The following is a 25,739-nucleotide window of genomic DNA, read 5'->3' as shown; positions in this document are numbered from 1 at the left end:
GCATGCGCATGTTTCTTTTGTGGGGATGTAATTAGGGATCCCCGTTAATTTTGCAATATCTAATAGTGACTTTATTACATAGTCGCAGCTTAGCTGTCTAATCTCACAAAAGTTCACATTTCGCTACATGCGCATGAATAGTATTGGGTATCTTGTAACTTGTAAACCAAAAAATCAACCAAACTAGCCTTTTTGTCACACAGAGAGCCTCCTCACCAAGTGCTTCAGGTAGTCAAACGGTAAACAAACGTCCACCCAACCAATCAATAAACAAACACCGGATCCGAGAGTCCTGCTGTGATACTAGGTCTAGTATGTTCTTTGAAGTCAAAAGACTTCGCATCTGGGAGTATCTCCCAGAGTCGATACCACAAAGAACTCGAAGGGTTCTTGCTAACAGTCGCATTTATCATCGTCATTTGGCTCTCCTGCACTGCCTTGGTAACAGTCGGATGCGCCTCCCCAACCAGAAATCTAGCACCCTGCAACAATCTAGACATTCAACCTTCTTAATTTATAACCAGAATCCGCGTCAAGAGAATGCTCTGTAACGGCCTGAACTGCCCACTTTTACATGGCGCCGAACACGATTGAACGAGCCACTGCTCCGGGAATTCCAGACACTGTTAATTAAAGAAAGACCGCAAAACTCGACATGTCCCGCGTATCCATGACAACCTGAAACCAGTGATGCTCTTCCTTTTGCGGAGATGGGAATAAAAGACAACTGACCGGGCTATTGCTGAAGGGCCAGGAAACTTGCAGATTCCCTTCGCTGTCTACGCCCGAATGCTCAAGTGCGAGGATGGAGTTGATGATTATACGACGGGCCTCAGTGCCCCTCAAAGGTTTGCCCTGCCTAGGGCCATTTCGAAGGAGGGAGTTATATCGTCTGCAGATCGGCACCGGGTCTGGCATGAACTGATGTAGTATCTGTCGCCGAGTTCGTGCGCGCAATGTGTGGGCTTATCGGTGGAATCGATGCTTGTTTGAGAGAGGCGGAGTGCATTCTATAGCCTCACTCGCCAGGCATTGTCAGTGTATGCCCTCACTTCCAATCCTACTCGGAGATTGAGAAGGGCCACCAGTCTCGTGCTTAGCCTCGTGCAATCTAATCTTCAATAAGCCTGGATTTGAGGGTGCGTTTAGGGATCCGCTTGTACCTCCTCATTACTCCTGCTGTGACAAAATGTGATCATGTCATGTGATATATAAAGCCCTGCAAAAGATGAACTGGCACGGCCATGTATGCAGAGCCAGACTGAACTGGTCCAGGGTAGCAACATCGTAGCCAGCACGGTTGGGGTTTCCTCCAGTGGAATCATAGAACAAGGTATCAAGGTCGAGATGCAATACATAGCCTATGTGCTGCAAGCTATGCCCCAGAGTTTATACTGGCTGTGTTGCTATAGGTTTCAATTGACAACTGCACACTGGAACGTTATCACAGCGACCAGTGTACGCTTAGTCGTTAGTATCTCCCTCAAAATCTTTTATAATAGTCTTCAGCACAGATTTAAAGAGGACCAATGCGATGAGATGTAAAAAATGAATTTATAATATGTACTGAAAACCCAGCGCCGGGTGGGATAGCCAAATACATAAGTTGAGCATTGATCTTCATGGAATAGACGGGTACTAATGAAAAAAAGGCCTCAGTAGATCATTGGCATGCAAATATCCCCAACACTGGCTCCAGGCAACCTAAAAATAGGCCAGGGTATCTCAGGGAAACAACGAAAATGCAGAGAATGCGAGTGGGTATGTGCACAGGAAGTATACACAGGCTAGACAGGTAATCGAGACCATCCAAAATAAATCAGACTTCACCATCAACGCCAAGGGATTCAATCTCCCTCGTCAAAGCACAGATCCGGCAACCGTCACCGATCTTATCTCGTAAGATCCTTGCCGTGGTCACCTTGGGACCCACTGTACGAGAGGCGGTGGTTGAAATAGGCTCGTCGACTGGAGACATGGCTCGAGGAGTTCGATCTCCGGATTGATCGCTGCTTGTGCCGGATTGTTGCTGTGACGTGCCTGCGTGCAAGTGGGAAAGATGGAATACATGGCCACAGGCGAAGCCAACAAGAATTTCCCGCTCTAGTCAATTCGTTAGCATTCGTTCCGACGATCTAGTAGGCTTGATGTGAGCAAGTAAACATACCGGTTGCTCGGAAGGCGGCGTTACAGCCGCCGCATCTTCCCTGCCCAGTGCCTGCAAACTTTTTGGCACCACTAGTCTGAGATAAATGATCTTGGCTCTGAGTCTTGGCTGTCGGTGTCAAAATGGAGTCCTCCTCTCTATCTTCGTTGATATCAAACTTGATGCCACGGCGCTGGCCTTTGCGCAGTGAGTCCATCCCAAGAGCAACTTCACTTTGCATAACTCTGGCCGCGCCTTGGCTAATACTAGCTTGCAGGTCGTGTTCACGAATCAAGCGAGTCAGGCCTTCTCTTAATCCTTCAATCTCCAATCCACTCGGAATTCGACGGACAAGCTTGATCGGGTCGATGGCTGTACCCGCCTCAACAAGAAGACCGTGAATGAACTTTGGCTTATCCATCGAGTAGTCAAGTAGATCTTCCCAGAGATCGGGGTCTCCCTGTGACTTTGCGAATGAAATCGCCTGTGAAACATCCTTCAGGTCTGACAATATCAAGTTCAAGGCCCGCTTCGTCTGACCCATCTTCGATAGGAGGTAAATCAACTCAGGCGTAAATTTGTGGTTCTCGCATATTGAGGTTGCTTTGTCAAAGGAGTAAGAAATGCTCGTTTGAAGGAACTCCATCAGCAGAGGTCGGTCATAATCTGCAAATACTTCGACAGTCGTGTCGGCGAAATTGTCAATGAGTGCTTTGCCTTCGTCGGCGGCCAGCTTGCTAGCCGCATCTCGAGCATGAGCCCCTCGCCCTCTTCGGGGTTTAGAGGCTTCATGGGGCAGTGACTCGCCTCGCCATAGCGCGCGAAGGTAGAAATATAGGAACAGGTACCGGTCTGCGGCAATCAATTGTGAAACGACGGTATCCGGAATAACGATGCCCGTGTATGCTTCACTAACAAGGAGACGTGTCGGTTCGGATGTTAATTCTTCTAATTCGGCCTTGGTGGCTGACTTCATTTGCTCCTTGGAAACGCGAATCATGATGAAAGCTGGAATGTCATCCGTGACCGCATCCAGCAAGCGGTGTTCCCTCACCAATGACATTGCTGCGTCTCCATCTTGCAATCGAATATAGCACCGCAAAGCTTCGCGGTAATGTCCCGCAACCAAGAACAATTTGGCGAGACAATCAGTGAGAATTCGCCAGTTCTCAGACTCACCGCGCACCGATTCCGATTTCAGTTGTGCTTCAATGGTTGCTGCAATGTTATTTGCATCAAATAGATCAGATGGCCAGGTTTCAATCAATTCTTTGAACTTGGACAGATCACGAGACACGTAGTGGCTAAGAATATTTTCGTATATGGCAGAAGACACCGATGGATTTAAATCGACCGGAATGTGCGGATTGATCTCGTCCAATTTGCCTCTTTTGATGAAAATCCACGCCCAGTGCTCCCATCGTGGAGCATTGCGAATGACTTTGCCACAAATCTTCCCAGCTTCCACCCACTTCTCTTCGCTAACAAGTTGTTGAATCCAAAGCTCTCCAAGTCGGGCCTTTTCTTGCTCTGCTGCAGAGACCTTGGAGCGGCCAGCTGTTGTGATTGATGATCGGTCATCTGCAAAAAAGTCGCCCAAACTAGTTTGTGACCTGCCGGCAGTTTCTGAAACAATTTCACTCAGATCAGGTATGGATCCTGCCGCTTCAGGATGTTCATCGACGAGATTCCAAGCTTCCTCGTATTGACCATGAGTGTCTAGCCAAGAGAGCCGATCTGCGAGGTCCCGCCTGACTGCAACAACGCAATCAAATGGACTGTGGACAAAGATTTTGGCACCGGGAGCACCCGAAACATCCTGCACCTCTTTCGGCAGAGGCTCCTCGACCGAGTGCTTGGACATGAAAGATGGAGGAGCTCTAGCAGAGCCCTTGTCTCCGCTACTTGTGGTACTGCGGATGCTAGTACCTGAACCAAACAGGCGTGCAGAGTACATAGTAGCATCCAAAAGCCCGTAACCAAGTGCGCCTAAGGCACCACGCTGAACGACTTGTCCTTCTGGTGTCTTCCACGGAGGCAAAACGCTGAGATGATAATCAGATGCGGAAAGACCTTCAAACCGGTTAACGGAAAGTGTATCAGCGCTGATTTCTTCTTTAGTCTCAATGTCAATGACACGAAGTTCAGGCTCCAAGCCCCGTTTTCGATTGCGTGTTCCAGTGCCCCTTCCGCTATTCGCATTCTCAATTTCTGTCTCCAAATATGCGAGAATAACAAGAAGACGAGGCGTGTACAACGAAATGCCTGATACAACACAATCTGTTCGCAGTCTGCATTCGAAAGTCAGACATAGATCGATGGGCCGACCACTGGGGACCGAACTTACATTGTGACAACCTCAGCAGAGCCCAACTTCTCCCCCTTCGAGGTTTTGCTTGCTCGATCGGGGTGGACGTCAATAACCCAGACAGTTCCTCCCCATCCGACGACAAGCTTTTCTACTTTATCGACAGATACAGCCGACTGTACATTTGACCTTGCCGGATTGTCGTTAACATCAAGGTTGTCATGGCTGTCTAAAGCAGACTGGTCGATCCATTCTGCGCGTGCTTTCCAGACACTGGCCATTTCTTCCCATCCTGGGCGGTTCGGGCGATCGATATGACTGATCCGTTTCCAGGCAAATTCAGACTCAGAAGAGTCCAGATGTAAATTTGACCGCATAATCTTGATGCCTTCCTCATTGACCCAGGTCACAAATTTTCCAGATAAGGACCATCTGATAGTGCTAATAGCACCCTCTCCGCTGTGTATGATGGTGTCCTTTCCACTATTGGACGCTAGACCCATCGATCCAAGCCAACTTGACGCAGTTGCGGCCGCACCTCCCCATTGTTGTCGAGTTAGAGCTTGCTCCAATTCGACCGCCGGTTGTTAGGATCAGTTCACCTGCCCGGCCACCAGAGAGGAATGCCCTGTCACTTTTGTATTCCGGGGACAATGCGATCGACTGGACCGGGCGACCGAAATTGCGCAATAGTACATCCTTGGGGTCAACTAGGGACGAGATACAAACGTTGCCATCGATTGAAGAGGTTCCGATGTAAATGGAATTCGACGGTAAGTTAGGTACGGATGTACTATTCGTCTTGCCTTTTTGACCGCGGATACTGCCAGTGTTCGTGGATGATCGGGTAGGGGGGCGAAGGTCATCCTGGGTTTGCTTAGAGTGGTCCTGCTTGAGGTTCGGAAGAGGAGGCGGGAATGGCGAGATGGAAATAGAAGTGACACTCGCTGAGTGCGCATGGTATACACGCAGAGACTGTAAGAGAGGCAAAGACATAACATGCTTGACAAAGTCAGCTCGTGGAGCAGCGCGCGCAGATGTGGTTGACTTACGACGTTTCCATTGTGGGTTCCGACAATCTATAGAGCTTGTCAGCTGTCCGATTTCCACTACTGCAGCTGAGATTTCTCACCATCTTGTCGCCTGCTACAAGAAAAGAGCTTGTCGCATCTCCATTGCGATATACTGAACCCAAGTGCTTCGTGAGATATGCGTATTTGAGACGGGGCTCTTCGTCTTCGTCATCTGATTCATCTTCCTCATTCTCTTCATTTTCTTCCTCATTCGAGCTGCCATTTGAGCTGTGGTCATGGTCGGATTGGCAGCGGTCTTGGGCGTTTTGGGTTGAGTCCGAAGGTGATCGGCTTCGTGCAGTTGACGTGGAGTGCTCGGGAGTGCTCTGAACGGCACTTTCATTCGCCGGTGTCGCGCCAGGCGCATCCATGGCGAGTCCCTCTCAGCACCTGCAGCTTGTACGCTGTTTGAAGTAGAATGCGACGGACTGAAGTTGGGTTCTGTAGTTCTGGAGTTGAGCTGGGGTAGGTCAGGGCGGGAGCTGCCATGACTAAGCGGGGTTCCTCGGCCCTGCAAAACGATGTCATTGACGAACTGTTCCAAGACTGGCAATTGTTCCCAACACCATGCTTGCTAGGCCCTTTATCTGCTCAGCTGGTGGGCCGTTATCAAGGCTTATTGCGCGGTCGAATCAATTACCGTTGGCATTTCCTCGGAAAGAATTCTTCTCGTCCAATGCCCACTTGAAACAAGAGCCAAATAACACCACTGAGCCGGACCCAAAAAAGCAGAGAAGGCGGAATAACAGGTTACCAGCAGCTCCCACCTCCTTACGGCGAGTAGCAGTTGAGGCGCAAAGGTCGAAGGATGGATTCTTGTCTAAGGCGTTTCTCAAAGAGCAGGGTCTAAATCAGAAGGTAAGAGCAACTCGGTCACCTCCAAGATCTTTGGCTAATTCTTTCTTCATTTCTAGACAGTGACTGCTTACGCTGTGGCCGAACAATTCAACATTCGCAAAGTCAGAGATATTCTACAAGAAAAAGGATACGAACCAGATCCGTTAGAGACGGGGCTCTTCCCCCAAGTTGTTCATGTTCAAATACCTATCGACTCTATACGACGCGTTGCCAATCCCTCCAGTACCGATCTTCCATCCGACGAAGTGGGCGATGTCTTTGTGTTTCCTTCCGGTACAGTCGTAGCGTGGTCGCTTCCTGAGGGGTTCACATCTTTTTTGGCAACACGAACTCTCTTACCTGCGGCAGAGGGTGCTCATGATGTGGAGACCGAGGATCTAGACTTTGTAGAGGACCCAAACCGCGAAAATAGTCTGATCAAGGGTGACACGATTGTACTGGGGACGAATCCTCGTCACAGTCACGGCCAATCTATTGATACGGTGCTGACAAAGGTTGCGTTTTCGTCTGGACTCGCTCGAAGTACAAAGCTGGCTGTTCTTGAGAGTCTTTTGTCGAACTATATCGAGTCCACTCGACCAATCCCGACTCTTTTATCAAAAGGATCTCGACTTCCTTTCACACGAGACTTCATTCTCCGCAAGACCGGGCAGCTTTTGAGTGTCCGCGCGCAGCTCAATCTCTACTCGGAACTCACAGACTCTCTACCAGATCTTTTCTGGGACAGCGAACACGAACTCGGCTTGGAGGGCTATTATGAACAAGCTGGCCGAGCTTTAGATGTTGGGATCCGTATCAAGCTTCTGAACGAAAAGATGGACTATGCACAAGAGATTGCTAGTGTCCTACGAGAACGTCTGAGTGAGACCCACGGTCTCCGACTTGAGTGGATCATCATTCTGCTCATCGCTGTCGAGGTTGGATTTGAAGTAATGCGATTATGGAAAGAGAGAATTCGTGAGCAAGAAGAGAATGCGCGCATGGAGGAGAATCAAACGTGAGACTTGATATTATACATGTACCGATAATGATACCCCTTCACTCCTGAATATAACTTCACTCTGAACTGTTTAGCTCCATATGGTTGCCCAAAGGTAAACAAAGCCCGCATGACCGGGTCACCTGCCCCCGCGCTTAGTCAGTTCTCCGCACTGAGGCGACTGCAGCAGTTCGCCGACGACCTTGTAGCTTTCGATAGCTCCATCCCCGGTGCAATTCGGACTTCTTTCACTCTGAAACTTATCTTCATCGACTTCTTATTCAACCTTTACCACACACCTAACTACATTCGTTGAACTTCGACTTAGCGACCAGTCAATCAATGATGCGGGGATCGTCGCAGCAGTTCCTGGGGATCCCAGGACCCCAGAAGATCCTCAAGACTTTCGGCTCTTTGTGGCTCTCGCAGACAGGAGAAGATAAGCCATCTGCGGGAATCTCTTCATCCTGCCCTGTCTCCGAAATCAGTTGTCAAGCTAAGTATCATGGCCAAGACACCTGCTGTTTCAACTATCCCGGTGGCCAAATGCTGCAGACGCAGTTCTGGGATGTGGACCCTGCTCTGGGGCCTGAGGATTCCTGGACTATCCATGGACTTTGGTAAGCTCGTGACTACTGTATAGGCGAGGGTAAACTAACCCCTGTTAGGCCTGATCACTGCGCCGGCGGCTTTGACCAATTCTGTGACTCCCAACGCAAATACAGCAATATTTCGCTGATAATTGTCGATTCTGGCCGTGGGGATCTGCTGGAATACATGAGCGAATACTGGAAGGACTTCCGTGGTGATGATCAGAACCTTTGGCAGCATGAGTGGAACAAGCATGGCACTTGCGTCAGCACCCTTGAGACTCGTTGTTACGAAAATTATCTGCCGCAGCAAGAGGTTGTGGATTACTTTGACAGGACAGTGGAGGTTTTTAAGGACCTGCCTACTCATGAAGTAAGTTCGCCCTTGGGCAGCAACCAAGAGGTTCAAATCAAGGTGCTGATCTTATCTAGTTCTTGGCCAATAATGGCATTGTACCATCTTCAACAAAAACCTACGCTCTCGCTGACATTGAAGGTGCACTAGAGCGTGCCCATGGAAGCCCTGTCACTGTTCGCTGCCAGCGCGGCGCCCTGAATGAGGTTTGGTACTACTTCAACATCGCAGGAAGTCTGCAAACAGGGAAATTCATTTCTGCAAGCCCAGGTACGTGATTAAAAACGTTTACTATGGATGGGATTGTTGACTTGTATAACAGATGGCCAAAAATCTAACTGCCCTTCCAAGGGCATCAGGTACCCCCTGAAACACTCTCGGCCCGAACCCACTCGGACAACAACTACGGGGCACTCCGAACCCACAGCACCCAGCGACCCATTCTCCGGCAAGGGTAACCTGATCGTCTTCAACCGCAACCAAAAGCACGGTTGCATCATCAGCTACGGAACCTGGTTTACGTCAGGTACCTGTGCCACCTTCCGGACCGAGACGATATCAGGTAGGTAGCTGTACTCCCAGCATATGATCTATTACTTCTTGGCCAAATTCTAATGAAATGATCATTTCTTGCAGATGATACGTTCTCGTTGAAATCCAGCAAGGGGGCCTGTGCGTTTGAGGAAGATGCCCTTACTTGTGGGCCAGATATCAAGACCCCTAGCGAGTTCACCGTACGTATATCTGCCCAGAATCTATATTCCAAATTCTCACATTATGCAGGTTAAAAATGGGAAACTGTCCTACGAGGACAAGACTACCTTCTACGCTGACCAGGCACCAAGAGGGCGTACACAAAGCAATGTGTATGTTTCGCGGGAAGAGCGGTCTATTGAGATTGAGATCACCTGGGCCCCTAAGAGCTATTGATCGTGCTTCTCGTTCTGATATAGTCGGCGTTTGTGCTCATTTTCGCGGGATAGAGTGGAGTTTGCCATAGATTTCGGCAGGCAAGGGAAGAGGGTCTGAATGATAGCGTCGTAATTAGAAATCTGACATATATGTATGGAAACTAGAGATGAGATCTGAAGCTTCAGCCAGAGCCTTGTAAGAAAGCCGGCATGTCTACGTGCTTACGAAAGGGGAATTGAAATTGCAGCCATAGCTCATTTGCATGCATAAGATATCTGAAATACTAGAGTACAGGCTATCTCCAAGTGTGCCTTGCACTGAAAGAAAGAATATCAATCAGGTAAGTCATACCTTGTTGACAGGTAGGTACAGAAAAGATCCATTGAAAGTAAAGACGTCTGAAGTACATATCGCATCATAAAATAAGGAACACATAAGAATTAAAAAAACACCGGGAATAAGCTCTATCAAATAGAATCACGCCGCCATATAAACCAAACATCCGCGAAGAGATGTGCGAAGGCCAAAAGACGCGAAACTTAGGAGGGAATGGCATGGTCATGAAATAAAACAAAAGAAAAGTAACAAAAATGGGGAAAACAAAGGGGCAATAAGGGCATTGGGGAACAGAACGCAAGAGCCTGAACACCCCAAGTCCCGCAAAGTCATTTCAAATCCCGAATGTGCAAAGAAGGAAAACGCCCGGATTTTGGTGTCGTGTGTCATTAAAGTGTACAAGGTCATCTCGTATCGTTGCATAAGTCTCGCCGTGAAGAAAAGAATCAGCTGCGTCGTTTATGGAACCGTATAGCCGTAGTGTGTTGATATATCTCGCTCAAGGGTCGACCAGGAACTCATTGGATAGGCAGTCGATTGGGTCTGCCAGCTCATCGTCCAAGGTCGGTAGACCAGAGAAGTTCTTCTCGGGGTAGAAAGATGATGTGACAAAGTCGCTGCTGTCCATGAAATGATAGGTAGGAAATCCAGGCAGACCAGAGTTGGTAAGGTGTCCGAACTCCTTCTGCAGGTCCTCAGATGGGTCTTGTGTCATGAAAATATCGATATCTGAGCCGATGGAGGATTCAATCAGGGTAGGCGCCGTGTGGGGAGAAGACATCTCGCGAGGAGAAAGAGCAGATCCACTATAGATGGACTCTTGCGAGTAAGGCTCAGAAGTTATGTTTGATCCGTAGTGAGCCATGGCTTGTTCATATCTCGCATGAGCGAGCTGAGGTGGTGATAGTGGGAGCATGTCATCCTCGAGCTTGGCGTCAAGAGAGTTGTACGTTCCACATGGCGAGGAGATATCGTTATATCGGTTGCCAGGGGAGGTAGGCGGCGTGAATGACGAGACGGCACTGGACGGAGCGTAGTTTGGCGAATTGAAAACAGGAGCCTCTTGGAGGGTACGGTGAGTCTGGACAGAGGGGAGCGAGGCGGCCTTTTCCGCAACGCGTTGACGAGTACGAGTAGACTTGATCTGCCGAGCATCGACATCTGGGCGGCTGCTCTTTCTCTTGGGAGGGCGGCCACGTTTGGTGGTTTTGGGAACCACTCCGGTAAAGCCTCCAACGCACATATCACGCTGGCGATGACGAGTGAGAGCATCCTGTCGGGCGAAGCTGGCACCACAAGCACATGCGAAAGGCTTGTTGCCGCTGTGTGTCTTGAGGTGACGCTTGAGATCATGACCACGGACGAAATGCTTCTCACAGATGTCGCACTTGAACTGACGGTCTCCAAGATGGGTTTGAACATGAGACTTAATATTCTCCTTCCGACCAAAGCGGCAGAGGCAGTCCGTGAACAGACAAACCCACTTGCCGTCCTTGGGGTCAGGTCCTGAAATGTACTTGGCGATCTCATCAGTTGACACACCAGTCTGTTGGACAGAGGCCTTGACTCTGGCATCGAGATCTCCGTCATAGGCAGCAGGCTGATTGCCAGATGGCGCGGGGGAGACAGACTCTTTCTTGGTCTTGTGGGTGGACGATGGGGCTGAGATCATGGGCCTTTGTGGGGTCACTCCATATGAGCGGGGCGATGGCATATCCGCAACTTCGGTGAACGAGGATCCGGTAGGGGAATTGGCAGGCGAGGGCATTTGATGCTTGGTTTGCACGGGGTTGACACGAGGGACTCCTTGAAGGGACTGGGTTTTTTGCATCATCTCACAGGAAGCAGGCACATGGGGGAATGAAAAGCTTTGGGACTTGGTGGGAGTTGGGTCATTGCTATACATAGAATAATCAATGGATCTCTTCAAAGGGGTAGAATCGGGGGTCAAAGGGGAAGCGTCTGGGAAATATTAGCGTATGTTTGGTTCAACTATGAGATGGCACCTACAATCAGTAGAAATTTGCGATAGAATCTTTGCGGAAGGAGCCTTTGGTTGAACAGAGACTGGATGCATGGATCCTGCATAAGCAGTCACCTGCTCGTTCTGGGCCAGTGGCATATTGCGCTGGGGGAACAATTCCCAATCGGCATTGTCGATGAACTGTTGGTGTTGCTGGTTCGAGAATTGTTCTTGCTGCATACGGTGCAGAGCGACCTTCAATGGTGTATTTTCAGAGCACTCGCTAGCTGAACGAGAAAGGAGAGGAGCAGCGATTGAAGATGGTGAAGGGCTGGTGGTGCTGGTGTGGATCGCTTGCAATTGTTCTTGGTTGAAGGCCTGGCAATCAGAGCCGAATGAGGTCTGATATTGATATGACTGCTGCATGGGCATGCCTGAGGGCATATAGGACTGCTCAGGTTGTTGGATATAAGATTGATACTGATGTACGTTCCTCTGTTGAGATGGGTAACCTGATTTTTCGTTAAAATAGTCTCGTAGCTGCGAAACCGTCTTCGGCATATGTTGTCGGTCCATGGCGACTTGTGGGCTGAAAGAGCTGAAGTCTACCGTTTGGCCCCGACGATGTGAGCGACGAGGTTGCATGTTGGACATAATTCCCGGCGCGGCGACCTCGAATGGTGCTGCTGGTGTGGAAATTTGACGGCGATGGCGGCCGTTTCCCAGCGCGTTCGGTGCGGCGGACATCATGGCTGTGCAGCCCGTTGACGGTTGTTCCTGGTAAGGTGTCAGTCTGTGAACCTGAAACTATTGAACGCGCAAAGAACGAAAAGCGAAGTGGAAGTTTTGCTAGAGCCTCAAGGAACTATAGCAAGATGGGAATGAGGTCTAGAAGCGACCACTCAAGGTAAAGGTCACACAGCTCCAGATATTCTGAACTGAACTTGAGTAGGAAACCTTGAGAACGCGAAGATGTGAAGGTTTAGTCTGGAGCACTGGAGATCTATCTATGTGACCCGCGGTTCCCATCAACAATTGGGTGTTGGCATGGCAACGCGCAGGACCCGGCGTCTGGGAAACCAGGCTCTGACGCCTGTGGGCCCACCCCTGCCCACTTGGCCGATTTATGCTCTTTCTTTGCCTGAGATCGAGGCCTTGCTTGCAACTATTCTCCATGTTCTTCTGCAAGGGCTTGTTAGTGCTGCGAGGAGCCTTGAATATCATCGGTCCCTACGTAAAACTACGGGCAAATCGACCTTCCTCGGTTCGTCTCCGGGGAGATTAAGGTAAACAAGTAGATAAACAGTCGATCTGATGGCCCGAAGGCTCCATAGATGGGGCTGTGGCTCCCATGTCGTCACATTTTTAAAGTGATATTGGACCTATCCAACACGGGATATGCAACCTGAGGCATGATTAGCTGACCGCATTCAAATCACGTGTGAGGCTCTGTGCTCCCATCGGTCTATAATTTATCCAGGAATCTGTCATGTGACAGTTGGTCAGCATTCATTCCGCGCTAATCCATTTCAGGGTGTCGGTCCACACACGTGACCGCACAACGATTTTAATCGGCTCCAGCCCACACTGATTTCTTCAATCTTGCAAGGTTGAGGAAGACACACTTGTCGAGGTGAGTACGGTTTTTCCCATGGGCAGGTGAAGATATGATGAGCCTGCGTATAGCTTGCTCTGTATTTTCATCTGTTTACCAATCTATTCTTTGCTGCGAACATCCCACTGACATAGCCACAGGCCTTCATCAAGATGCAGATCTTCGTCAAGACCCTTACGGGTAAGACCATCACCCTCGAGGTTGAGTCCTCGGACACCATCGACAATGTCAAGTCCAAGATCCAGGGTAAGCGCATCTGCACACCCGAGCGCGCGCATGCACCGCTCTCAGCTTTGCGACAAAAAAAAATCTAACATTTGACCCCGCACAGACAAGGAGGGTATCCCCCCTGACCAGCAGCGTCTGATCTTCGCCGGCAAGCAGCTCGAGGATGGCCGCACTCTTTCGGACTACAACATCCAGAAGGAGTCGACCCTTCACCTCGTCCTCCGCTTGCGTGGTGGTGGTAAGAAGCGCAAGAAGAAGGTCTACACCACCCCCAAGAAGATCAAGCACAAGCACAAGAAGACCAAGCTCGCCATCCTCAAGTACTACAAGGTTGACGGTGACGGCAAGATCGAGCGTCTCCGCCGCGAGTGCCCCGCCCCCGAGGTATGTTTAACCCATGTCACAAGGCATTTTTTGTATCACGGTCATCAGATGCTAACATGTTTTATAGTGTGGTGCCGGTGTCTTCATGGCCGCTATGCACAACCGCCAGTACTGCGGAAAGTGCCACCTCACCTACGTCTTCGACGAGGCCAAATAAATGGTCTAAGTTGAGCAGTGGTTTCCTACCGCCGAGTTCGGGTATAGCTTCGCTACGCTGGGGCGAGGTGATGGAATATCATTGTTGATGTTACGGTTGATGGCTGTGTGCTACGATCGAGACAAAATAAACAACCTTTGGTTCTTCCAACTATTTTTCATCCCGTAAAGATAACTTAAATTCGTATGCTATGAACAGTAAGTAACTATGTGATCTAGAATGAAGCGGTGGCCAACCAGCAATGCTATGTAGGTATTGAACTACTGCTCAGGGATCCCAGCCTGGATATTACTATACTTACTCTCTGGGTAATGAAGAGCGTTTGCCGACTGATCCAAAGCTCCCGGGCCACCCACAGCGTCGACAAAGACACCGATCAGACTTCCATCAGATGCGTTGGCCGTTCGACCTCCCTTGTCGCCGCTGCTCTCCCACCACATGCCACCACCTAGGCCGCGCTGCCGAATGTAGTTCGCCTTCACCTGTGCCATATGAACAGTATCGTATGAGACCATGGTCTGCGAAGCGCCATCATAGCAGTAGGAAGCTCCTGACTCCGCATCAAACTGCTCCTGAGCTCCTGGCCTGGGCAGCGCCTTGTAATCCCAGACACCGTTCTCCCAGCTGCCTTCGCCGACTCCCGAGAATGGAGCACCAGGGCCGTTGGTGTTGGTGAATGCACGTCCGTACAGTGGCATTCCCATGACGATCTTCGACGGGGGCACACCACCAACGTTGATGTAGTAATTAATGGCGGCATCGGCTGAGAAAGGAGTGGCTGCAGGGTTGGAGTTGGATTTGACAATGTTTGCCTGGTGGCCAGCGTTCTTATCCCAGCTTCCGGCGAAATCATAGGCCATGAGATTGTAAAAGTCCAAGAACGGGGTCATCTCTTGCAGTCTGAGCTTTTCATAGTTATTGGGTCCTGTGGGTATCTGGTCAGTGACACAAAGCACATTCAGATCGGGAGAGCTCATTGTCAACATACCCGCAGGACAGGCGATCGTCAAATAGAAATGACGATCAGGACCAGCTGCATTATCAAGAACCTAATCTGGGTCAGTCGGTTCAGTGGATATTTAAGGAGCTGGACATACCTCGCGGCACTTCTGAAGTAGAAGAACAAGATTCAAAGCCTGGGTGTCATCTGGAAATAGTATGAGTCTCTCTTCCTCTCTTCGAATATATCCCCAAGACGCTTACCAGTGGGATACTCCCAATCAATATCAATACCATCGAATCCTAGATCCAGAACCAGACGTGTCGCTGATTCAGCAAACTGAGTCCGACCAGCGTCTGAGCTTGCAGGCTGTGCGAAATTGGCCGAGTAAGTCCAGCCACCGATAGAAAGCAAGTTCTTCAGCTTGCGGTTCCGCTTTTTGAGCAAGTAAAGCTGCTTGGCACATCCATACACGTTGGTACCAACGTCATTCCAGGAGTCACCTTCGTAATGCTTCTCGATATCAGACCAAGAGTCGGTCAAGTACCTGCAACTTTTATCAGCGAATGCTCTGCAGTCTGCAAGGATCAACCGTAGATCTTACACTTCACCAGACTCCGGACGAACATTGGCAAAAGCATAGAGAATATGCGTCAGCTTCTCTGCGGGCAGATCTTGTGGGTTATAGTTGCGGCCGTAGATGGCCTATATCGAGTTAGTCAATGCATATTGTTTCCGTGCGTACAAGCACTGGGTGTGGTAATAGGACACCGATCGTGCACTATTAGAGCGAATCCGATGATTATAATGTAATCACATACCCAGTTGACGAAGTAGGCGACGGATTTCATTTGAGACATGGTTGATGCAGGAGGGGTGGTACGTGAGTAGTAAGAGTATTGCACAACAATGGCAGCCCCAAGTACCAGGGCAGTAAAGGCAATTGACTTCAGCTGATAGGCCACAGTGACAATCTCAGAAGAATAACAATCGGTTGATGCTCGAAAATGTCCGGCAAATGCAGTTGTTTAAATGGAGGGGTACCTTATGTCGCAGCCTAACTGTTAGCGGAGCTTTTGTACCTGGGCATTTTATAAATAACAACGCCACAACGTCATTGGTCAGGGGTCTGCTGTGGCGGTGTCCGACTCACCTCAGGCACCAATTGTGGCTATGTAGTCTGACTTGGTGAACAATGCTAACTGTTGAGATAGAATGAAAGCGTTCTATAGCCCTTAACTGCTGTATTTATATATTGGAATTGAAAATTGAGACCATGTGCTGCGTGACAATTCCGCCTGCACAGTTACCGTACAACCTCAGGTATCAGTCACGCTTCTGAGTTCTACTTTTGACATAATTGTGCACTGGCTTTGTGGTCTCTGAATATGAGATGTGTGTCTGAAAATGGCATCCTGGGGTGTCTCATGTGCTCGTGGTGCCCAAGAATGCAAACTCTGGTCAAGAATGAGACATACATTGGTCCGCGTGAGGACAGGGATGCTGAATTATTTGGAATTCCAACTCCTGGTCATGAGAACCTCATCTACTTACGGCTACTTATTTACTTCGTAGATATAAAAGATTCTAGAACACGACTTCAGACTCTCTAATGAAGGAGTCTTGCTGACTGTGAAGGCTCTAAGTTGTGTATTGATAGATATTGAAGAGTATCCCTCCATTCTAGCATGGCTCTTGGCATCAACTTTCATCGTCGAGGTCATTGAATACTCACCAGAGATGTCAGGCGACAGAAGATCTCTCTCCACCAACGACATCATTCTTAAACTTGATTATTTATTTCTCTTATTTAGTGCCGATCAACCGTCATCCACGTAGCAAGTGATCATCGCCTCAAGGTCACTGACGAATGGGTGGCCTGGCCATATGCAATGGCACAGCGAATTGGAATCCGCGTCAGCTATCCGTTCATGTCTTTTATGCCCTTGTCACTGTGATATATAATCTGGAGGATGACTGTTATGATTACAAGATGATCAGTCTGTTACCTGTTCTTGGTTGTATATATGACCATCCTGTGCCAAAACGGTAGAGTACATTTGATATGCTAGGGACTATGGGGACTTTGCTTGAATCGAGAGGGAAACGACGCCATATATCCAGAAGCAAAGTGAAGAATACGAAACAACGGGTGGTAAAGGTACATACTCCATAAGCGACCAATTGAAGCTGCGAAATGACCTTCTTGAAACTATACGTCATCCTCGTGGGTTCCCAGTCAATCCTGAATCATCTCATGTCACCAGGTTGAGGTATCAAATTGTTTATGGGCATGAGCTACAGGAGTCTAGAAACCAAGTACCCACATACATGCGCTCGTGCAGAGATGAACCTTATCTGGCGGTGAAACCGGGTGGGATGAAAAACATTGTACAACAGACAGGTAGACTGTCAAAGCGGGAGTGAAGACAGAAAAGGGCGAGTGCATGCATTTCTATCTCACACAGATAGCACAAGACCACTCTCCTGTTAGTTGCAGCATAAAAATGAGTTCTAGAAGCACTAGCGGTCTTCTCCGTACAGAAGGACCAAGTTCACTAGAGAGATAAGTAGTGAGCACAGAAATTGCACCACAGTGGATGTAGTATTCTCAGCCTTGGAATAGTGGCTCTTCCTAGAACGCACCATGCAGCCTCGGGAAGACCAAAATGATAGACCTGAAGAAACAGGATAGAGTGCTGCACTAAATATTTTTTGGACTTTCATCCCAAAACATCGGGACCCCAGCAGGATCAATTGACGTGACGTCGACTAGCGCTGTCTCAAGATGTGAAACCAAGCCAGTGCCTACGCACCATACATATGATTCATGCACAGTGGAGTAATGTGCGCACTGGGCCGAGAAAGGAAATGGTCAACTGTGGGTAGAACGCCGATTCAACACATGGCAGCAACAAATGTCATTATAGTAGAACTACAGTGAAGCAAAGAAGAGAAGAAAAAAACGAATGCCCCACTAATGTTTCATCAATAGTCTAAAACCGTATGTCCGAAAGTAAATCCGATTCAGAACACCTCGGGCAGCGGACATCACCCAAAGCAGAGAATCGCGACGGTTGGGCCCGGATATGGTTCCTGTGCAGATCCACGGACGACGTAGACCGGGAGAAAATAGAAGACATAGGGTACAAAGATCAATCACCGTTACCTTCGGATTTCTAGACAGAAACCTGAAAAACCAGCATCAGCTGAAGGCGAATCGACATATGGCATTGCAGCGCACCGATTGGCAACACACGCGGACTAACGCCTTAGCCCCGGATCCACAGATGCCGTCTCTTCAAAATCTCAATCGAAAATCTGACCCATATGCCGATCGGTAAAACGTCTTTTTGCCATTTTTATCCGGACCCCAAATTGTATGCTTCGCGGCCGTAGGGGGAATACCGCCGGATATCCGAGCGTCTTACTAGTATACTCAAGTGCCGTGTTTACATGCACACTTTAGACTTAATATGCAACTAATGTACACCGGTGTGCTTCCTGATCCTCTTTTTTTCTGCCTTCAGCTGGTATCTCTGCCTGGGCGACCCAGGTGTCTGGTTCTCCCGTCTGTGCGATTCGCCAATGACATCGATTCCACAGGGTTGAGACGTAGGGGGGTATTTCCAATTAACTTAGCGCGCAGTGTCCAGTATTTTTTTTTTCTTCATTTATTTTATTTATTCTTTTCTGTCATTGCATTCGAGCTACGTCCGAGGAGATGATGAGTATATTCTCAATGAACACGTACTCTTAAAGCTGGATACCCAATGGATCAGGCTAATGTGGGGGCATGAGGGTTATGCACGATTCAACTGAAGAGATCAGCGGCACCCAAGACGGAGTCTGGCGAGTTGGACAAATGAAAGAGTGGAAATTTAAAAGGGATATCAATCAAATTCTCATAGCCTAAGGTACACAGCAGACAAAAATGCATAGTGATCAACACGAAGCTTAACAACATCCCATAACACCTCAATAAAAAAGGTAAAAACAAAACCCCGAAAAAAAGTGCCAACAAGAGGGGATATCGTAGCTACAACAAAAACCACGCAGTAAATCCAGACTCGTGCTTTTCCCTCGTTTCTCTCGAGAGCAGCAAACACCTGCGACCAGCGCTGTACCCGCCGCCCCCGCATGCCATCCCGTGTATGCCCCTCTAATAAAAGAAGCCATACAGGGCCCAAAGCGAACTCGCAAGCGTTGGAGAATTACTAGAATGCAAGGCTCCCCAAAAAAGACTCTCAACCTCGTACAACGTGCATTCGTTCGGTTTCGTGTATCGTCATTACCGTCCCGCAATCCAGCGACGGATCACTTCAAGAGACGGGTCGTCGTCAAGCCAGTGGCCTGCCCGCATGTCCGCGGCGCGGAGGTCCGACACAACATGGTGATCGGTGATGCCATTCAGATCCTGGTGAAGCGCGGTCGTGGCGCCCTTCAGGGCGGTCGTTTTTTCGGCTGGTGTTCGTTGAGCACGTTGAATATTGGTGCGGGCTATAGCCCATCGCCGGGCTGCGGCGGCACGTAGGTAGATCTTGTGTGCTTGGAAGCGGCGTGCGCTGCTATCGACGATGACTCTGCCAAGAGCAAAGTTCGTTAGTCTTGGTCAAGTGGAACTATTGTTGTTGATGGGTGGATCTGTGTACCTTCGGAGCTCGGCCTTCTCGGTTTCGACATTGCCTTGCCCTGTAACCGGACAGGGCTGGTAGTTGGCAGACGCCAAGTTCTGCGCGGAGGCTAGGGACTCCCGGAGTACCACGTAGCCTTCCTCGTTATATTCCGCTTGGCACACCTCCATGCGCTGTTGCGAGATGTGCAACAGGAGAGTGCGGTAGTCGTTGATGATCTCTGCGACTCGCATAGCGCGAGCTTGGTTCACTGTGAGGTGGTGATCAGCACTGTGTTTGGCAATTGAGACATCCAATTGAGGGGGGTTGGGGATAGCTTACGTCCGTCCGCCATGTCTCTTGGGGTATATTAAGTATAAAATGAAGATAATAGGTCAATTGAAGGAACGGAAGGAAGTGGGCAAGTAAGAAGTATAAAGTGGCATCAAAGATGACCAATTAAAGACGAAAGAAAGAACGATTAGACGAACTGATTGTCCATGAACTCGTGAATGTTAGGCCACCAACGGTCCTAGGGAGGGAGAGAAGGAAGATATAAATCTTCCAAAGTAGAAACTGCCTTCTCCTTACCCCATACATGATGACAGCCAACGACCTCGATGGGTCGAAGAAGGGAAAAAAAAAAAAAAGAAATTTTCACAAAATAATAATGATAACCCAAAGGAGGATCTCAGCCCGTGACAGCGGAGCCGGACGTCAGTAGGATCATCATCCAAGGGACTAGCTGCACCAATAGACGGTGAAGATCCCACGATCAGGGAGCTCGCATGGTCGAGTACAGCTGGGATGTAAAGCGCGAGTGGGCCGTGGAATAGCTCCCGAAAAACCGTCAACGGCACCAGGACCACCCTTGTTTCCCTAAGAGGGAACCAGGAGTGGGGGAGAGACCTGAGAGAGCAAGAGGGGCGTGGCCAGGTATGGCGTATGGCCTGGAAACATGGCTTGTTTCGCCTCCGTAAAGAACCAGGCCCGAGCTGCACTCTCCCAGTGGGGAACGTTAGTTCCGCATTGAGCAAGATTAGGTTCCGGTGCACTTCGATTTGGGGTTCTCGTGAGGAGAGACAGGGGACTTCAGGACTCTGATTGGAGAGCGGACGAACTACTCAAGTGGGGCCTCATTATTTTCTATGCATATGAAAAAGGGAGGAAGTTCAGCCCTGGACCTGCATAGGCGAGATCTGTCTGAAGTGGAGCGAAGCAATTAGGGTTCAGCTGCCTTTGCCACACTTCTTTGAGCTACTCCCCACCGCCTGCCTATTCAAGACATAGTAATTGGATATTCAATGCAATTTGAGCGCCTAGATGCAACTATCTCAGTTTGTGTGCGCGTTCATATTCTGATCTATTCATTCTCTGCTTTGTCCAATTCCACCAAAAGCAAGGATAACAATATGTGTCTATATTTAGGGGCTACTTTCAGCCCAGCCACTTGCTGAGCCACGTGTGGCGCACGGCTCGGAGCTGGCCTTGTTACATGTAACGTAGCTAAGATCAACCGATCGTCATCAGCGTGGCAGCCATTCTATTGATACGTCACAGCCAATGTTATAGCTGCGCTGATCTGGTTCATGAGACAGTCTTAGCAGGGATTTGATCTTCTTTTAGGGTGAGATTCGCATTTCCAATCGCCTCGACTTCCCTAGATCCACGGAGGTGTGTGGTATGTCGCGATATGGACACAGACTGCTGAACCTGCCCTGATCCCAGCAGATGTGGCTGGTGACAGCGACTACCAAGGATCATGTCCCTTGGACGTCAGTCTTGCTTTGATCTGTGATCCGAGACACAGAGCGAGTTATGAATTCAGGAGCATTTGCAGTGATACAAAACAGGATAATCGTGGTCCACGTATCGACTCTACTTTCCATGATGACCGACTCTATCCTTGGCCGGATTAATATTTCCTGCATAGTATCTTATCACCTTCTACACAAGGTCATATTCGGGGTCTGTCGTTCAAAGTCAGCAGTCATTGTTTACATTTACTCCCATCATGAAATTATGCATATGACTATCGAATACAACCATGAACTGTTTGAGCATTCTTCGTGTGGTTCATGTTCGTCAAGAAATGCGTGTGCAATGGTATCAACTTTGGAATCAAACATAACAGCTTGATCGGCAACCTTGTGTTTTTGATCTACTTTAGCAGGCTGAGATGACTCTACGGGCTCTAGTCGAGTGCTATGACAGACAAATACGATGAAAAATGGTCCTTGGTGATTGTAATATTGTGTGCACTTGTTGGTTGGAGATCATACGCAGGTCAGATTCGTCGGAGATGAGCTTTGCGACATAATGAAACTGTTTGTCCAGCCTCTCTGTCCTTGCAACTTGGAAGTTTGATGAGAAAATACTGCTATGCGCAATCTGTGGAGGAGGCAAGGAGTCAACGGGGCTATTGGCGCTAAGTGGTAGTTGCGATGGCCTCTCTTACTATAATTTTACCTATCAATTTGACCGATTCGGTGCTAGCTATTCGTCAGCTGCTTGCCAGAAATAAAGGATCATTTTCAAGGTTATCTCCCCAATGTAATGATTGGCCCATAAGTATACCAGGCAGTTCTTTATAGCTACAGACTGTGACACCGCATCAAGGCAAAATACTACCTACTTCGCCATATCTCCATCTGAGCTGATAGATCAGTTGCATCTGCTGTGGCAAATTCTTCCCAGCTTGAACCGAGGTTGATCTTAAGATATCTTGGCCCGAACAAACGCGAGACTGGGGGCTGAAGAGCTTCTTGAACGAAGATGTATGGCATCAAGATGCAGGGGAACTGTAGATCTCGTAAATTTAGGAGTACGGGGACTCCGAAGCATGACCTAAACCGTAGCATTGCAGGAAATGAGTTATCATTCAGGTCGTCTGTTTCTCTAATAGTAAAAAAAAAAGAAAAACACGGGGTTCCTTCCATTCCTGGTCTCTTATCTCAATAACTTGCAAATCAAGTTCGCTCAGTCCTTCTCGGCTATGGCCTGCAGGCGTTCATCGATCTCTTCCTCCGTCAGGGCGCGGAACCCTGTGGTGGTGCCTTCCTGGCCATCTCCGCGCGGCCCACCGACAACACCAATCTCAATCTCGTGCTTCTTGAAATCGACGCTTAGCACGTTGCTCAGGGCAGTGATACCCAGCTCCACAACTTCTTCCCAGGAGCCTGCGGCAGCATCCTTGTTCTTCAGCTTCTTTTCCAGGTAGTTGAGCGCCTCCTGCTGCTTGGGTCCGGATGCTGTCGCCTTGTATCCAACGTAGTATCCAGCTGGGTCGCACTTGTAGAGCTGAGGGCCGGCTTCATCATCGACAGAGATCAAGGTTGTAGCCACGCCGAGTGGTCGCATGTAAGCCTGGAAGATTTCAAAAAGAACCACGTTAGTCAATTCGCCCCCAAGTAGGAAAATAGTGCACGACGACTGAGACCTACCCTTTGTGTGTAGACCTGGTTGATATTTGCCAGTCGCTTTGCCAAAACATCGCAGGGCATCTCGTATCCGAACTTGTACCGGAACTCAGCAGCCTCACCACGGGCCCGGTCGACAGATGCCCGAGCATCTGCTATGGAACCAGTCATCACACAGCCTACGGAAGGCGAGATCCGGAAAACATGTGAAACGGAGGATGGGTCGATCAATTTGTCCTGATGCGAGACGGATTAGCGTGAGTGCGCCTCCGGCTTCGAACGAAGATTCCAGCTTACAGCGACTTTCTTCTGAGAGAGAACAACAGCACAGTCCTTTCCCCTCACACCGATGGAGGTAATGTTGGCTGAGGTGATGGCCTTGAATGCATATTCTGAGACACAGGAGGTTGGTCAGCGGCCATGATGACAGCGCGGGGATTGAGGCCGGGATGTAGGCGAGCGAAGATGATCGAGGAAGCAAGAGTACATACCGACTTGGTACAATCGACCCTGGTCAGAGAAGATAGTGATATGTCTGTCGTAGGCGCTTCCTGCGGAGAGAACCAAGGTCAGTTGGGGGATGAAGTCATGGGGCTAGGCTGTGCCATCGGCGAGAGATCGTACCAGACATGATGGCGGTGCTTCAAGTCTTTTGTAGCGAGATAAAGAGCAATAAAGAAAAGAAATATGAGAGAGGGACCTGGAGACGAGATGATGGGGGTTGATTAGTGACGCGTGCCAGAGCTGCCTGAGCTCAAGCTTGAGGTTGGCCTCACCGCCTTTACTGCCATTGACCAGGTCTACATTCACAGGCGTGAAATAACGAGTTGAAAAATTGATTGACGAGAGTTAGCAATTTGAAATGCAAATACTATATAAGAATTTTCTCTGCTCAGTTGCATGGAATAAAAGCAGCAGAAGGAAGACTAGATCCTTGTTGCTCGATCAAATTATCAAGAATACATACTTCGACACTTCAACGGATCAATAGTGGTAGATATGAATAAACTGACTTTTGAATATATGAACATCAACAGAATTACACCGTCCCATATGCTGTGGTAGAGTTATGCACATAAAAGTAAGATAGTGATCCCTCCAAAGTTGCCCAACAGAACTAATCACTGTCGCTTTCACTGCTCGAGATCTCAATCTGAGCAGTTCTAAGCTTGCGCTTTTGAGTCTTCTTAGGGACCTTGGGCACAGGCGCGGGCTTAGGGTTTTCGTCACGGGCCTGCAAGTTCTTCTTCTTCTTGTCGGCCTTGCTTTCCTTCTTCGACAGAGTGACCACTGCAGCTTGCTTAGCAGGGGTAGGCGCAGGAGCCTTCGCATCGGAATCATCGCTGTCACTGTCGCTGTCGCTGCTGCTACCGCTGGACGAGGTGCTTTCATCACTGCTGCTGATATCAACAACGACGGTTCTGTTCTTCCGCTTCTTGGGCTCCGTAGACTTGGGTCTGGGCTTGGGCTTGGCATCTTCGGCGCTGAAGAGCTTGCCGGCAACAGCGAAAAAGACCAGTTCCGCTCGCTGTCTCTTCGGCAAACGCTTCTGGAACTCTGCGCTCACGTCTTCTCCAATGTTGATACTGTCCAGCTCCTCATCTGCTTCTGGCAAATGTTCACGGAACGAGTTGATAGCTTCAGTGTAGCCGGTGTTTGTGGGTTCCTCCTGGTTTTCCACTGATTCGTCGTCCTTAGGCTTGTCAAGCTTCATGTCGTCCTTGATCACATCCCTCGCAGCATCGCTCAACCGTTGCTTTGCGGCATCACCACGGAGTCCTTGCATGTATGCCAGGAGCGAAGTGTTGTACTGGGAGGGAACATGCTCCAGTGAGTACAGGTGCTTGAAGAGGTTGGTTTCGCGGTTCTTCTGGAACTTCCAGGTAGCGCGTGCTCGGTGGTAGTGGCTAAGGTAGGAGAGAATGGGAGTCTCGTGGACTTGGGCCTGGGGCGTGGCAGTGCCAGTTTTCTTCGACTTCTTCTTCTCACGCTTGCGCTTCTTCATCTCTTCAACTTCCTTGTCATTCTCCTTGTCCTCGGTGTCTGCCTCAGCTCCGTCGGTGGTAGCAGCATCGTCCATGTCGACATCATCGGAGTCACTGTCGTCGCCGTCGTTCTCCTTTGTCCCAGGTCCAAAAGACACACGCTTCTTTTTACTCTTCTTTGATTCAGAGTCCTTTTCCTTCTTCTCGTCGTCGTCTTCGGCGTGGCGGCGCTTCTTCTTTTTCTTCAGTTCACCATCGGTTTCGGGTCCAGCGTCCTCGGAGGAAGACTTCTTGCGCTTTTTCTTGTCTTTCTTGTCGGACTTGGTATCTTTGTCATTGGTGTCGACTTCTGCAGGCTGTACGTCTGTAATGGTCTCGTCTGTGGATTTCTTCGCATTCTTGAGCTTCGACCCGAGCGTTTTTGAGGCCGGGGATTGAACCGACTCGGTGTCGGCCAGCTTCGCCATTGTTGCTGCGTATGGCTACAACTGGATTTGAAATAACACAGTGGGTAATTTTAGGGAGGACGACACTCTCAAAATGTCTGAATTGGGTGCTTCAAGTCTGGCGACTACGACTCCGACGGTGGAGGCTGGGCGGAGACAACTTTTTTTCTGCCAATTGCGCGAACCAATTAGATTGACCGCATGTTGTATATCTTCTTCGAGGATTTACAATAGCAAACTCAGGTTTAAATACATCTTCATTCATAATTGGAATTGAGGGAGACTACTAGCTATAAGAAATTAGCCCAGGATGCTTCGCTAAAGACACAAAATGAATCTTCACCCCCCCCCCAAATATACTACCCTAGGATTAATATACGGACTTCTGTGACCCATATATGCTAACCCCGTTCATCCAAGATTCGGCTTTGA

General features: G+C 49.1%; 8 protein-coding genes across 8 annotated transcripts; 2 read left to right on the top strand and 6 right to left on the bottom strand.

The window, feature by feature from the left end:
• Nucleotides 1-1,819: 1,819 nt before the first annotated feature.
• N7508_008734 (CLH domain-containing protein) lies at nucleotides 1,820-5,898 on the bottom strand (the record flags this gene model as incomplete). The annotated part of the gene is made up of 6 exons (XM_058466797.1): nucleotides 1,820-2,103; nucleotides 2,168-4,437; nucleotides 4,494-4,937; nucleotides 4,993-5,456; nucleotides 5,507-5,533; nucleotides 5,587-5,898. The coding sequence occupies 6 exons, from the start codon at nucleotides 5,896-5,898 to the stop codon at nucleotides 1,820-1,822; spliced, it is 3,801 nt and encodes a 1,266-aa protein (XP_058314643.1).
• Nucleotides 5,899-6,094: 196 nt separating this feature from the next.
• On the top strand, nucleotides 6,095-7,386 carry N7508_008733 (RMD1 family protein; the record flags this gene model as incomplete). Its single annotated transcript, XM_058466796.1, has 2 exons — nucleotides 6,095-6,385; nucleotides 6,442-7,386. The coding sequence occupies 2 exons, from the start codon at nucleotides 6,095-6,097 to the stop codon at nucleotides 7,384-7,386; spliced, it is 1,236 nt and encodes a 411-aa protein (XP_058314642.1).
• A 320-nt stretch (nucleotides 7,387-7,706) lies between these two features.
• Nucleotides 7,707-9,239, top strand: N7508_008732 (T2 family ribonuclease; the record flags this gene model as incomplete). Its single annotated transcript, XM_058466795.1, has 6 exons — nucleotides 7,707-7,984; nucleotides 8,033-8,327; nucleotides 8,387-8,579; nucleotides 8,632-8,871; nucleotides 8,946-9,043; nucleotides 9,093-9,239. 6 exons carry the CDS (start codon nucleotides 7,707-7,709, stop codon nucleotides 9,237-9,239), a joined length of 1,251 nt encoding a protein of 416 aa, XP_058314641.1.
• Nucleotides 9,240-10,056: 817 nt separating this feature from the next.
• Nucleotides 10,057-12,270, bottom strand: ace2 (putative C2H2 transcription factor (Swi5); the record flags this gene model as incomplete). Its single annotated transcript, XM_058466794.1, has 2 exons — nucleotides 10,057-11,519; nucleotides 11,568-12,270. 2 exons carry the CDS (start codon nucleotides 12,268-12,270, stop codon nucleotides 10,057-10,059), a joined length of 2,166 nt encoding a protein of 721 aa, XP_058314640.1.
• Nucleotides 12,271-14,164: 1,894 nt separating this feature from the next.
• Nucleotides 14,165-15,704, bottom strand: N7508_008730 (glycoside hydrolase family 18 protein; the record flags this gene model as incomplete). The annotated part of the gene is made up of 6 exons (XM_058466793.1): nucleotides 14,165-14,829; nucleotides 14,893-14,953; nucleotides 15,002-15,051; nucleotides 15,108-15,391; nucleotides 15,449-15,549; nucleotides 15,666-15,704. The coding sequence occupies 6 exons, from the start codon at nucleotides 15,702-15,704 to the stop codon at nucleotides 14,165-14,167; spliced, it is 1,200 nt and encodes a 399-aa protein (XP_058314639.1).
• Nucleotides 15,705-19,135: 3,431 nt separating this feature from the next.
• N7508_008729 (uncharacterized protein) lies at nucleotides 19,136-19,812 on the bottom strand (the record flags this gene model as incomplete). Its single annotated transcript, XM_058466792.1, has 3 exons — nucleotides 19,136-19,427; nucleotides 19,497-19,728; nucleotides 19,800-19,812. The coding sequence occupies 3 exons, from the start codon at nucleotides 19,810-19,812 to the stop codon at nucleotides 19,136-19,138; spliced, it is 537 nt and encodes a 178-aa protein (XP_058314638.1).
• A 2,624-nt stretch (nucleotides 19,813-22,436) lies between these two features.
• Nucleotides 22,437-23,507, bottom strand: prs2 (proteasome core particle subunit alpha 1; the record flags this gene model as incomplete). Its single annotated transcript, XM_058466791.1, has 5 exons — nucleotides 22,437-22,823; nucleotides 22,901-23,113; nucleotides 23,174-23,268; nucleotides 23,368-23,427; nucleotides 23,501-23,507. The coding sequence occupies 5 exons, from the start codon at nucleotides 23,505-23,507 to the stop codon at nucleotides 22,437-22,439; spliced, it is 762 nt and encodes a 253-aa protein (XP_058314637.1).
• Nucleotides 23,508-23,993: 486 nt separating this feature from the next.
• Nucleotides 23,994-25,328, bottom strand: N7508_008727 (WKF domain-containing protein; the record flags this gene model as incomplete). The annotated part of the gene is made up of 1 exon (XM_058466790.1): nucleotides 23,994-25,328. One exon carries the CDS (start codon nucleotides 25,326-25,328, stop codon nucleotides 23,994-23,996), a length of 1,335 nt encoding a protein of 444 aa, XP_058314636.1.
• Between the last annotated feature and the right edge of the window lie 411 nt (nucleotides 25,329-25,739).

The sequence above is a fragment of the Penicillium antarcticum genome (genome assembly GCF_028974205.1).
Source record: "Penicillium antarcticum strain IBT 31339 chromosome Unknown utg000009l_segment0_segment0, whole genome shotgun sequence".
NCBI classification, from domain to species: Eukaryota; Fungi; Ascomycota; class Eurotiomycetes; order Eurotiales; family Aspergillaceae; genus Penicillium; species Penicillium antarcticum.
Note: the sequence above shows the minus strand (reverse complement) of the source record. Positions and strands in the feature narration are given on the sequence as shown.